At 52.8% G+C, this 13,910-nt stretch overlaps 1 protein-coding gene across 1 annotated transcript in view; it reads right to left on the bottom strand.

The window, feature by feature from the left end:
* The window catches only part of LOC138247460 (D(2)-like dopamine receptor), a 142,312-nt gene that overhangs the window by 20,132 nt on the left and 108,270 nt on the right, over positions 1 to 13,910 (bottom strand). Inside the window, exons 4-5 of the mRNA XM_069202084.1 lie at positions 11,852 to 11,988; positions 3,814 to 4,013 (exon numbers count right to left, since the gene is read on the bottom strand). Coding sequence (XP_069058185.1) covers positions 3,814 to 4,013; positions 11,852 to 11,988 — 337 coding nt within the window. The remainder of the gene's footprint in view (positions 1 to 3,813; positions 4,014 to 11,851; positions 11,989 to 13,910) is intronic.

The following is a 13,910-nucleotide window of genomic DNA, read 5'->3' on the forward strand; positions in this document are numbered from 1 at the left end:
GCAGTGATTGGCTGGCACTAGAACCTGCAAAGGCCCTGGTGACGTCACACCTTGTGACCATTACTTTAAGTTATCTTAAACCGACTAAGTGTATCAGCTGGTGGAAACAGCTCAGTAGGTTGAGCCACGATTGCAGACAGTTGAGTGTTTCCAACAGGTCTCAGATTCTAATATTGTTAAAATAGCCCAAGTGGTTAATACACCTGCTGCAAAGTACTCGGTACAATCTGTATGACACAAATTGTAATCCAAGTAGAGAGATGAGTGGGTCATATGTCATTTGCAGAGATCTAGGGGTACGTGTAAACTGGAGGCCACAAGTCCCTGTTCTGGGAGATGATACAGTCAGGTTCATGTCAGGCAGAGGGCTGAACCCCTGTCCGGCTGATTCAAACTTTCATCCTTCTGCAGGTGCTGAGATAAGTGCCATCCAGCAGGGCAATGACAGCCATTATTAACTGCCAAGAGACAGTTCACTTTGTCTTGTGTGATCCATACATAAAACCTATCCGCATCTCACAGGCTTAAGTGGGCTGAAAAAACTGGGGGGTCTTTCAAAGGGGCGTGGCCGATGTAATTAAGGGTGGGGTTTAAAAACCCATAAGCTAAAAATCTGTGCTTAGCCTACCAACTGATATTTAGCTGCTTCTTTCTGTCATTGCACCCAGATATATAACACAACAACTGACATTACATCGAAAACAAGCAAGGACATTTGGTTTTGTCATTGGTTGTTAGTTGCATAAGATAAATAAGCAACAAGAATGGCTTCGGTGTATAATATATTGAAAATGCTTCAGGTCTGAAATGATGAGACAGTGCAAGAACTATAACCAGTCTCTTTGAAGTTACATCAAAGACAGCGCAGGGTGGTTCTGCTGCCCAGTTAAGATTTTTATTTCATCCTGAGGGTGAGGGCTGTGATGGAGAGCCCGATAGGGACCCGGCTCAGCTCCTGCTCTTTAGAACTGCAGCTGCTGAGCTCTGGCAGGACCCGCCTCACTTAAAGCCCTGGCATCTCATCTCGAAGTTTGCTCTTGTAATATTCTTGAAAAGGCTGAAATCAACACACAGCTTAGTTGTCAACAATTTTGCTTACCCATCACCTTCTTAACACATTTTGCTCACTTTTATGTGAAAAATGTCCCCGTTTCAGACAGCCCAAGGAAGTACATCACTGTTCTGTCTTTATTCATCTCTTAATCAACTTGCGATGTACGGTGGGAGGGATGTGACAGAATCCAGTCCTGGTCCAGCCCCTCTTATCTCCCATAGCTAAGCCCAGTCAGGACACAACCTAAAATGTAGCCTACAAGTGGTGTTAAATTAATACCCTCCAGTATAGTGCTTACAGCGGAGCTGCTGCCTCTCCCTAGGTTTGGGCTAGAGACAGGTTCATGTTTAAAAAAGCATAAAGTATATTTGCATAGATGAGCTTTCGGACAGCCTTCATCGTCTATTGGACAGTTCAAATGCTACTCAGAATTTGCTTCCGCCCACCCAACCCATAGCATGGGTTTATGACAGTGTAAATAAAAAGGTGCTGGTGCCCAAAGCTCTCCTCTGGTACACGCGGCTGCTGCATTTAAATGTGCAAGCACAGAATACTGAGGCAGCGTAATCGTGAAGCCATCTCGGGCCTCTTCAATCCATTTACAGCCACTCCCTGCCCCTTCAGCTCACTCTTGCAGCTTTCTCCCTTTGTGATGCCTTTTCGTTTTTCTCTTCCACCGTCTTTTCCATGTGTGTCTTTTTCTCACGAGCATTTAGCTTGAGGCAGAAAAATAAGCGCCGGCCCTCAAGAAATAAGTGCTCGGCACCGGAAACAACAAGCACAAATTAAGCACTGGGCTGGTCTTTATCTGATAATATCTGCGTTTCATGTAAATGACTGTGAAGGTGCCAAATCCATTTACAGCCGCTCCCTGCCTCTTCAGCTCACTCTTGCAGCTTTCTGCTTTCTCTCTTTGTGACGCTTTTTTGTTTTTATCTTCCGACGTCTTTCCCATTACTGTGTTTTGCTCGCAGTAAATGCTTGAGGCAGAAAATAAGTGTCAGCACCAAAAAATAAGTGCCGGTGCCCTGCACAGGAAACCACTGGCTCAAATTAAGCACTGGTTGGTGGGTCAGCCCACTTCAACCACTCGCTCTCTTCACTGTAAGTGTGACTGATTGTATTTCTCTTTTGCACACTTCAGTGTTAGGGCAGGTAGGCCAATCTCGAGCTCTGCTTTCATATTTGTTTCATTTCAAGTTTTTTTCGTTTTTTTTTTAAATTGATCTGGGTTAGCAGCACTCAATTTTCAAACTTATGCACACCACCAACAGAGATAACGTTTAATTGTTTTGCTTCTACACTTTTATTGTCTGTTGACTATGTTAGTAAAATATAGAAGTAAATAAATAAAGAGGAGGCTTGTCAAGGCCAGACCAATTGGCTTTGCCAATGTTTGTTCCATTCCTTGTTTGCTCTCTGGTGAAAGGACAGACGAATGACAGCCTTATGTCAGGAGAAGAGGGTGGATTCAGTCGATGATGCCGGGAAGGACTCTGTCTCAAGACAACATTTTCAAGTCTGCGGCTTCTTGGCGCTATAAGATCTTCATCCATCAGACATTTGTAAAACACTACAAACTTCCTTTCTGTTTTTGATGTGTAAACAGTACCCAAAACAACCTGCCATGGTTCATCCTTTGGAGGATGCTTTATTCCTGCTGAACAGAACCGCATGTGTGATTTGTGGCGTACAATGGACTGTGTGATCTTTTTTAAAATGTTAAACTGTGGAAATGCAACAGATGTTGAGGACGAATGGATCTTGAGTAGACTTCAGAGGAAGAAGTGCAGGGGAGCCTGGGAAGTGTAGTCCAATAGGCTTCTAGGCCAACCCAAGCTAACGGAAAGTGTTTGTCCACCAAACTGGCCACACAGGCAAATTTATGAGCCCCTTGTACCGCTATTACGTCACTTTTTGTGATGCAACGGTGGCACAAACCTTGCGACCATATGTTGAGGCCATACAAAGCCACGCATTCCTCATAGATACGGAGTAAGGCAAAGAGGCACGAATCGCTGTGTTGCCTTACTCTGTGCAAGGGAGACGTTCCATGGGCACTGCAGTGGATGTTCCCACGCAACACCCATGGATTTTGATGCATCCCCAGATTTACCAACCCTAGTAACCCTGAGGATGTGCCAAAAATCCTATGCCTCCCCAGGTGAGGTGCAACAAGTAGAAATATCTTTTTTCATTTTGCAGCACACATAGAAAGAGGAAAAAGACTCCCAGGATTGTTTTTTTTGTTCAGTAAGGTACCCCTTCCTGCATGCAACACAGACTTCCTTACACCGTGATGCAAGGGCACCTAAGGGGCGCTAGGCAGCCAAAAGGGCGCGAGCGCAGGAGGAAAGGACAGGAATGCGTCAGACTTGCTGCTCTGCCCTGCACCTAAAGTTCGTAAATTTGGCCCTCAACGTCCACCCCTCCTCCTTTACTCATTCAGGCTCATCTGGCGGCCAAGACCTGGAACTCCCTCCCCACCAGCCTCAGGACCACCCAGGACCACTCCGCTTTCCGGAGACTCCTAAAGACCTGGCTGTTCGAGCAGCGATAACCACCCCCTTTGTCCCTAGCGCCTTGAGACCCGCACGGGTGAGTAGCGCGCTTTATAAATGCTAATGATTTGATTTGATTTGATTCAGAAATGTCAGTATCAGCACAGGCCATTGGGGATGAGATGGGCATGTGAATCACCACGTGTGGTGGGACTTCAAGGGATGCTATAACAATGAGTGGTGCAGGGAAGTTGTTACCTTGGTTCTCGGCTGTGTGTTCGCTTCAGTGGCCCCAGTGGCCCGCCGGATGGCCACTCGTCTCCTGCGCCTGCGCAGCACCACATAGATCTGCACGTACACCATCAGCGTGATAATAAAGGGGACATAGAAGGAGACGATGGAGGAATAGAGCACAAAGGCAGGGTTGGCGATGCTGCAGCGCATGGCTTCTCGGGTGCCTGCAGGGAGAGAGGTCACGGAGACTGATCAGTGTGTGGCAGGTATGGCACCCCGAGCCCAAGGCCACTCAGAGGTAAGCAAAGGAGCCATCAGAACCAAGCATGACACCCAGAGCAAAGGGGGCATCCGAAGCAAGCGTGATACCTTGAGCAAAGCTCCAACTCTACTGCCAAGTCTGACACCCAGAGCCAACATAGCATCATAAGCAGGCCTGGCACCCTGAACCATGCATGGCACCCAGAGCAAGGGGGGCATCCGAAGCAAGCGAGATACCTTGAGCAAAGTTCAAACTCTACTGCCAAGTCTGACACCCAGAGCCAACATGGCATCATAAGCAGGCCTGGCACCCTGAACCATGCATGGCACCCAGAGCAAAGGGGGCATCCGAAGCAAGCGAGATACCTTGAGCAAAGTTCAAACTCTACTGCCAAGTCGGACACCCAGAGCCAACATGGCATCATAAGCAGGCCTGGCACCCTGAACCATGCATGGCACCCAGAGCAAGGGGGCATCTGAAGCAAGCGAGATACCTTGAGCAAAGTTCAAACTCTACTGCCAAGTCGGACACCCAGAGCCAACATGGCATCATAAGCAGGCCTGGCACCCAGAACCATGCATGGCACCCAGAGCAAAGGGGGCATCCGAAGCAAGCGAGATACCTTGAGCAAAGTTCAAACTCTACTGCCAAGTCTGACACCCAGAGCCAACATGGCATCATAAGCAGGCCTGGCACCCAGAACCATGCATGGCACCCAGAGCAAAGGGGGCATCCGAAGCAAGCGTGATACCTTGTGCAAAGCTCAAACTCTACTGCCAAGTCTGACACCCAGAGCCAACATGGCATCATAAGCAGGCCTGGCACCCAGAACCATGCATGGCACCCAGAGCAAAGGGGGCGTCCGAAGCAAGCGTGTTACCTTGAGCAAAGTTCAAACTCTACTGCCAAGTCTGACACCCAGAGCCAACATGGCATCATAAGCAGGCCTGGCACCCAGAACCATGCATGGCACGCAGAGCAAAGCGGGCATCCGAAGCAAGCGTGATACCTTAAGCAAAGCTCAAACTCTACTGCCAAGTCTGACACCCAGAGCCAACATGGCATCATAAGCAGGCCTGGCACCCAGAACCATGCATGGCACGCAGAGCAAAGCGGGCATCCGAAGCAAGCGTGATACCTTAAGCAAAGCTCAAACTCTACTGCCAAGTCTGACACCCAGAGCCAACATGGCATCATAAGCAGGCCTGGCACTGAGAACCATGCATGGCACCCAGGGCAAAGGGGGCATCCGAAGCAAGCGTGATACCTTGTGCAAAGCTCAAACTCTACTGCCAAGTCTGACACCCAGAGCCAACATGGCATCATAAGCAGGCCTGGCACCCAGAACCATGCATGGCACCCAGAGTTAAGCAGGAACTCTAGAGACAAGCCTTACACCAAGCGGTCACCCTATACCCTGAGCAATGTGGATATCAGAGGCAAGCCTGACAAGCAGATCATAGGAGGCATCAAAGCCAAGCGTGACACCCAAGCCTGAGGCAGCGGGTACACCCTGGGCCAAGGGAACATCAAAACCTTGTAACACTCAGAGGAAATCTTAGACTCTAGATACAAGCTTGACGTGTAGCACCAACAGAACGACCACAGCAAAGGAGCCATCTTATCCAAATGTTACACTCAGACCCAAGAAGGAACTGAAGAGAAGAGCCTCATACCCAACACCGAGGTGGCGTCCAAATCAATGGACATTGAGAACCAAGTGTGCCACCCTGAGCTATGACACTAAGCACCAGGGGGACACCCAGAGCCAAGGGGGCGTTAGAGCCAAGTGTGACACCAGAGCCTGGGGGAGCATCAATCAATCAATCAATCAATCAAAGGCATTTGTATAGCGCACTGCTCACCCGGAGGGTCTCAAGGCGCTGGGGGGGGGGGGAAACGCTACTGCTCGAACAGCCAGGTCTTGAGTTGCTTCCTGAAGGCGAGATGGTCTTGCGTTGTCCGGAGGTGGATGGGGAGGGAGTTCCATGTCTTGGCTGCCAGGTAGGAGAAGGATCTTCCTCCGGCGGTGGCTCTGCGGATGCGGGGGACGGTGGCGAGAGCGAGGCTGGCGGAGCGGAGCTGGCGGGTGGGCTTGTGGAAGGTCAGGCGGCTGTTGAGGAACTTGGGGCCCAGGTCGTGGAGGGCCTTGTGTGCGTGGGTGAGGAGTCGGAACGTGATTCTTTTGTTGACGGGGAGCCAGTGCAGGTCTCTCAGGTGTTCGGAGATGTGGCTGTGTCGGGGGATGTCCAGGATGAGTCGTGCTGAGGCGTTCTGGATCCGTTGGAGTTTCTTCTGGAGTTTGGCGGCGGTGCCGGCGTAGAGGGCGTTCCCGTAGTCCAGCCGACTGGTGACGAGGGCCTGGGTGACCGTCTTCCTGGTCTCGGTGGGGATCCACCGGAAGATCTTTCGAAGCATGCGCAGGGTGTTGAAGCATGAAGATGAGACGGCGTTGACTTGTCTGGTCATCGAGAGGGAGGAGTCCAGGATGAAGCCTAGGTTGCGAGCGTGGTCCGTTGGCTTGGGGGTGGCTCCCAGGGCGGGGGGCCACCAGGAGTCGTCCCAGGCGGATGGTGATGATCCCAGGATGAGGACCTCCGTCTTGTCTGAGTTCAGTTTCAGGCGGCTGTTCTTCATCCATTCGGCGACGTCTTTCATCCCTTCGTGTAGGCTGGCTCTGGCGGCGTCCGGGTCGCTGGTGAGGGAGAGGATCAGCTGGGTGTCGTCGGCGTAGGTGATGATCTTGAGGTTGTGTTGACGTGCGATGGTTGCGAGGGGGCTCATATAGACGTTGAAGAGGGTGGGGCTGAGCGATGACCCTTGTGGAACTCCGCAGATGACTTCGGTGGCCGCTGACCGGAACGGGGGGAGGCGGACTCTCTGGGTTCTTCCGGCGAGGAATGAGGCGATCCACTCCAGGGCCTTCCCCTGGATGCCGGTGTTGTTCAGGCGCTGTACCAGGGTGCGGTGGCAGACAGTGTCGAACGCTGCGGAGAGGTCCAGGAGGATGAGGGCCGCAGTTTCCCCATTGTCCATTAGGGATCTGATGTCGTCTGTGGCTGCGATGAGGGCGGTCTCCGTGCTGTGGTTGGCTCGGAAGCCGGATTGCGAGTGGTCGAGGGATCCGTTGGTCTCGAGGAAGGCAGCTAGCTGTCTGTTGACGGTCTTCTCGATGACTTTGGCAGGAAACGGGAGGAGCGAGATGGGGCGGTAGTTCTTGAGGTCGGAGGGGTCTGCAGTTGGTTTCTTCAGCAGGGCACTGATCTCGGCGTGTTTCCAGCACTCCGGGAAGGTGGCGGTGTTGAAGGAGGCGTTGACGATGTCACGGAGGTGGGGTGCGATGATGTGGTCAGCCGTGTTGAAGATGTGGTGTGGGCAGGGGTCCGTAGGGGATCCGGAGTGGATGGTGTTCATTGTGCGTGTTGTGTCTTCGGTGCTGACTGGGGTCCAGGTGCGGAGGGTGGCGGTGGGGGGCATCGGTTCGGTGGTGGGGTTTGTGGTTGGTGGGCCGAAGCTGTTGTGAATGTTGGCGATCTTGTTCTGGAAGAAGGCTGCGAGGGAGTCGCAGAGGTCTTGCGAGGGAGTGATGTCATTGTTTCCGGCGTCGGGGTTGGAGAGCTCTTTGACGATGCTGAAGAGTTCCTTGCTGTTGTGGGTGTTGTTGTCCAGTCGTTCCTTGAAGGCTGTCTTCTTTGTGGCGCGGATCAGTTGGTGGTGTTTGCGGGTGGCGTGTTTGAGGGCCGTCATGTTGTCTGTGGTCTGGTTGGTGCGCCAGGTGTTCTCCAGGGAGCGGCAGTTCTTCTTGGAGGTGATGAGCTCGTCGGTGAACCAGGAGGCTTTCTTGCTGCTGCGTCTGCTGGGGGGGTTCTTCTTCAGTGGTGCGAGGGCGTCTGCGCAGTTGGTGATCCACTGTGTGAGGTTGTTGGCGGCTTCGTTGGGGTCCGTTGAGCTGGTGGGGGGGTTCTGGCTGAGGAAGGTGGTGAGCTGGTCGCCGGTGATCTTGTTCCAGCTCCTGCGGGGGGTTTGTTGAGGGTGGTGGTGGGTCGTCGTTTTACTGAAGCTGAAGTGGACGCAGCTGTGGTCAGTCCACTGGAGATTGGTGGAGTGGCTGAAGGTGACATATTTGCTGGATGAGAAGACTGGGTCAAGCGTGTGGCCGGCGTGGTGTGTAGGGGTGGTTACCAGTTGCTTGAGTCCGAGGTTGGCCAGGTTGTCCAGTAGAGCAGTGGTGTTGCGGTCCTTGTCGTCCTCCAGGTGGAAGTTGAGGTCCCCCAGGAGGATGTAGTCGGTGGAATTGATGGCGTGGGGGCTGACGAAGTCTGTGATGTCTTCGCTGAACTGTGTGCGTGGTCCCGGTGGTCTGTAGATGAGGGTGCCTCTGAGCGTGGTCTTGGGGTTGGTGTGTATCTGGAAGTGGAGGTGTTCGGCGGAGGTGAAGGTGTCATCAGAGTTGGTCGTGATGCGGATGGTGTTCTTGTGGATGATGGCGATGCCTCCTCCTGTCTGGTTGACGCGGTCCCTCCTGGTGATTTTGTAGCCTTCTGGGACGGCGATGGCGACGTCGGGTGCTGAGGAGGCGTTCATCCAGGTTTCTGTCAGGAAGGCGATGTCTGGTGCTGTCGAGTCGAGGAGGTTCCAGAGTTCGACGGCATGCCTGTGAACGGAGCGGGTGTTGAGCAGGATGCACATCAGGTGTTTGTTGCTGGGGCTCGGTTTAGTAGGTGCAGTGTTGGGTCGTAGGCTGGTGAAGCGGCAGGTCAGGCAGGTGAAGGGTCCGTGGGTGCGTCTCGGGGTGGCTCGGTAGCAGGCGGTGTTTCGGCCGGCGTTGAGTGCGTGGAGGGTTCTGGCATCGTAGCTGTGCAGGGTGTGCTGGCGAGGGCGAGGACCAGGGGGTCTGGCGCTGGGCGCGGTCCAGGCACGGACGGGCGCAGACGGGCTTACCTTTGGCGCACCTTCGGCGCTCAGTCGGAGCTCCCGCTGCGCGCGTCCGCTGCGCGGTCGCTCTTGGGGCGTCATAAGTAAGGAGCCGGGAGGGAGGAGCAGCTGGGTGGCGGGAGCGGTCCGGCGAATGGAATCACAGGGGGGCGGGGCCGCAGGGAGGCAGCGGCGGGAAATCCCAGGAGCAGCGAGCGAGCGAAGGAATCTGCAGGCAGGAGGCGGCAAAGGCAGGCAGGAGCGGCAGCAGTGAGTGGGGCGACCAAGCCCTATGGAGGGCTGAGCGGTCACACTCTGTGGTCCCCTACGGTCCCCTTAAGTAAGGACCCGGGAGGGAGGAGCAGCTGGGTGGCGGGAGCGGTCCGGCGAATGGAATCACAGGGGGGCGGGGCCGCAGGGAGGCAGCGGCGGGAAATCCCAGGAGCAGCGAGCGAGCGAAGGAATCTGCAGGCAGGAGGCGGCAAAGGCAGGCAGGAGCGGCAGCAGTGAGTGGGGCGACCAAGCCCTATGGAGGGCTGAGCATCAAAGCCAAGCTTGACACCAGTGCCAAGCCTGACACCCTGAGTCGTGGGGCTGCAGAGCCAAGAGGGCCTCAGACCAAGTGTGACAGCCAGAGCCGAGGACACAAAGCACCAAAGGGGCACCCAGAGCCAAGGGGCTATCAAAGCAAAGCTCGACACCAGAACCAAGGTGGCATCAGACCCAGGCTTCGCACCAGAACCAAGGTGGCATCAGACCCAGGCTTGAGACCAGAACCGAGGTGGCATCAGACCCAGGCTTCGCACCAGAACCAAGGGGGGTTCAGAGACAAATGTGACAACAAGCACCAAGGGCACACACAGGGACAAGCATGAGAGCTGTCACCAAGGGCACACACAGAGACAAGCATGAGAGCTGGCACCAAGGGGACACACAGAGCCACACCTGACACTCAGCACCAATGGGACACACAGGGACAAGCATGAGAGCTGGCACCAAAGGCACACACAGGGACAAGCATGAGAGCTGGCACCAAGGGCACACACACAGAGACAAGCATGAGAGCTGGCACCAAGGGGACACACAGAGCCACACCTGACACTCAGCACCAATGGGACACACAGGGACAAGCATGAGAGCTGGCACCAAAGGCACACACAGGGACAAGCATGAGAGCTGGCACCAAGGGCACACACAGAGACAAGCATGAGAGCTGGCACCAAGGGCACACACATAGACAAGCATGAGAGCTGGTACCAAGGGCACACACAGAGACAAGCATGAGAGCTGGCACCAAGGGGACACACAGGGACAAGCATGAGAGCTGGCACCAAAGGCACACACAGAGCCAAGCATGAGAGCTGGCACCAAGGGCACACACAGAGACAAGCATGAGAGCTGGCACCAAGGGCACACACAGAGACAAGCGAGACAGCCAGCTCCAATGGCACACACAGAGACAAGCATGAGAGCTGGCACCAAGGGCACACACAGAGACAAGCATGAGAGCTGGCACCAAGGGTACACACAGAGCCACACCTGACCCTCAGCTCCAATGGGACACACAGGGACAAGCATGAGAGCTGGCACCAAAGGCACACACAGGGACAAGCATGAGAGCTGGCACCAAGGGCACACACAGAGACAAGCATGAGAGCTGGCACCAAGGGCACACACAGAGCCAAGCATGAGAGCTGGCACCAAGGGCACACACAGAGCCAAGCATGAGAGCTGGCACCAAGGGCACACACAGAGCCAAGCATGAGAGCTGGCACCAAGGGCACACACAGAGACAAGCGAGACAGCCAGCTCCAAGGGGACACACGGAAGCAGGGTGGCAGCCGGCATCAAGGGGCACACAGAGACAATCGTGGCACCCAGCACCAAGTGAACACCCAGAGCCATGGGACAGTGGGAGCCAAGTGTGAAAACCCAGACCTCAGCTTGACACCCGAATACAATCACCGCCATCTCCAACAGGTCCAACACAAAGACCCACACATCACTCCCCGGTCCCTAGACCTAAACACCCACATTGACCCCCACCAATCATGTGGGACAATAATTTTAAGCCACCTGTGTTGTGCATTAGCCACGCCTATTGACCTCCAAATTACCCACAATGTTTTGTGCTCGAAAACGCACCAGTCCATAGGCACGGTGAGCACCATGTCCCAACCATGCGTGACACGCTGAATCATGCGTATAGCCCTGCACCATGCGTGAAAGCCTGAGCAATGCACGCATAAAGCCCTAAGCCATGCATGATACCCCAAACCTTCCCACGTACCCTGGGCCATGCACGGGCCCACACACCCATGATTGCCACAGATGTGAGACACTTTTTTCTTACCCTAAGACATGTGACCCACGCAGTCATTCATGGCCACACTCCTCAGAACAGAGCCAGGCAGTACCACTGCTCATGTGAAACCCCGCGGAGCTACAGGCAGTATTCCCTCGCGGTTCTTAATTCGTAAAAAAAACTTAAGTGCCCGGGCCCAAGGTGTTACTCGCTGGTTTACTGCAGCTGGTATGGCGCACATCACTTTAAATTACAAGTTTAAGTTCAGTTTCATCATTTTTTGTAGCATATATTAAGTAATTTAACTCTTAACTTGTTTAAAGATACACACGTAGTCCCAACATGTAGTTGTTGCTCATAAATATGTGCCATTGTTTACAAATAAATGCGGACCTGAGCACTGGAAAACACCGGCACAAATTAAGCACTGTTCACCCTTGACACCGGAGCCTTACACCATCCACACAACCTTGGTCTTTCTGATCCACAATCACCACCCCAAGGTCACGTGTCCTGAACTGAGCGTGCCAGAGATGGGGGCAGTCGGCTCGGCCAGTGAAGAGATGATGGACGGTGCTCACCTGTCTTGTTGAGGCCGAAGAGGAGAGGGCAGGAGATGGCGAAGGAGAGCACCCAGACCACGGCTATCATGACCGAGACCCTGCGCTTGGAGCTGTAGCGCGTGTTGTACAGCATCGGCATGGCGACAGCGGTGTACCTGGTGGGAAGAGAGTACCCCATCACTGTTAGTGCTCCCTAGAAATCATATTATTACCGGGGTGCACACCCCATTAGGTTAAATAGTGCACTATGTCCAGCCCTTCCACTATGAAAGGAATACATCGCTGGGAGAAAATACAGCTCTGTTATAGTAGATTTATTATAAACAGGTCCACTGGAATTATGCGGCAGGCGCGGGCCAAATCATGCGGCAGAGTTAAGTAGATTATGCAGCAAGAAAAGGCAAATTATGCGGCATAATGTAGAAAATGTTGTAATAGTATTACTTCATTATTTTGTCATTTTTAAACTTGGTAACACTGTCCTGGCATTGGTTGCACCTGATTATGACAGGACCAGTTTAACACTTCAATATAGCAATAAGCAACAGAAAGGTGACCAGCCCAGCCTTGCAAAGGACCTTCCACTGCGTGGCAATATGTGTCGCACATTTTTAGTAACTTTTGAACCGCTGAACTAGAAACTAAATTGTTTTTGTTTTAATTCTGTAGATTATGCGGCATATGATGGATTATGTGGCAAATGTGACAACTATATCATCATGCGAAAATCACTGTAGCTGCACAATCGCAGAATTCCAGTGGCCCTGATTATAAATTATGTTTGGGATGGAAACGATCCCTTGCTTGGCGCTGGAGAGCGAATGATGCCACCGCGAGTTCCCTAGAGTAAGTTCTGTAGATTTTTGACTCGTTGCCTAAGCACCTTGGACGATCATGGTGTGCTCTTAGCGCTTCCTGTAAGAAGGAATGTGACCCAGAGCAGGGACCTGTGGCCAGGAGGGCCACACCAAGCTGGTTTCCATAATGAGCGTGACTACCATCAGCTCACCGGGCTGTGGAGGACTGACAGTGGTGACTGTGGCAGGACAGGGCTAGTCACCTGTCATCTTGCAGGGAAAGCTGCCCAGTAGCATTGGCAGTGTTTTTAAATTGGTTCATCCATCTGCTTGAACCAGGTCCATTGATCCATCCATGTGTCACGTGTGCAGAAAGCTGTGGGTGGAGGCGTCCAGAGGCTACACAGGACCCCATTTTACTTTTCCGAATCCAAGTGCTAAATAAGATGGAGGTCCTTTGTAGTGGACCAGGCTCTAAGGTGTGGTAGTGTCTCCCTTCTTCGTGCCCTTGTTTAGAGTTTCCTCTGGCATTAGACTCCCAAAACCAGCCCATCTTCTTGTTAACACCTGAAGATGAAAACTATTGCTGGGACTGTCTAGGAGGCAATTATATCCAGAAACAGGTCTCAAAGCTGGGCAACTGAAAAGCACTAGGATGCAGATTTAAGAGCTCCTAGCGCCTCCTTGCGTCATATAAGCATCATTTTGTTTTTTATGCTAATGTGGCCCAAAAAGCCCAAAATCCCTGCGCCAAATTTACAAAGTGGCACAATGCATACATTGCACCACTTTTTAGCCATTTGCACTACATTATGCCTGCGCCAGGCATAATGTACGCAAAGGGGGCTTTCCCCTGTTAGGGGGGGGATGTTGAAAAATGGTGCAAAGACAAATAAGGAGTTTCTTTGCGTCATTTTTTGGGGCAGTTGTAGGCCCAGAGCAGGTGTTAAAAGCAAGCACACCATTGCTTACAATGCACCTCACTGGGCTTTGCAGGATTAGCATCAACATTTTTCACGCTAATCCTGCAAAGCTCCGAACTAGCATAAAAAATAATGATGCTAGTTCCCTAACTACCACCATAGTGTGCTGTATCTTAGATATGGCGCAGGCATAGTGGCGTTAGGGGGGTACTAATGGGGTGCAAAGAAAGTCCCCAATCAGGCCCTAATTCTCTGTCAGTTTTAGTTGAAAAGATGGGTCTGAAAGTACCAGCAAGTGTGCCACAATTTCACTCCCAGAATCCAGGGGGCCCACACTAGTGGAGGCCGAGAAACTCT

This window comes from Pleurodeles waltl, chromosome 7 (genome assembly GCF_031143425.1).
Source record: "Pleurodeles waltl isolate 20211129_DDA chromosome 7, aPleWal1.hap1.20221129, whole genome shotgun sequence".
Lineage (NCBI taxonomy): Eukaryota > Metazoa > Chordata > Amphibia > Caudata > Salamandridae > Pleurodeles > Pleurodeles waltl.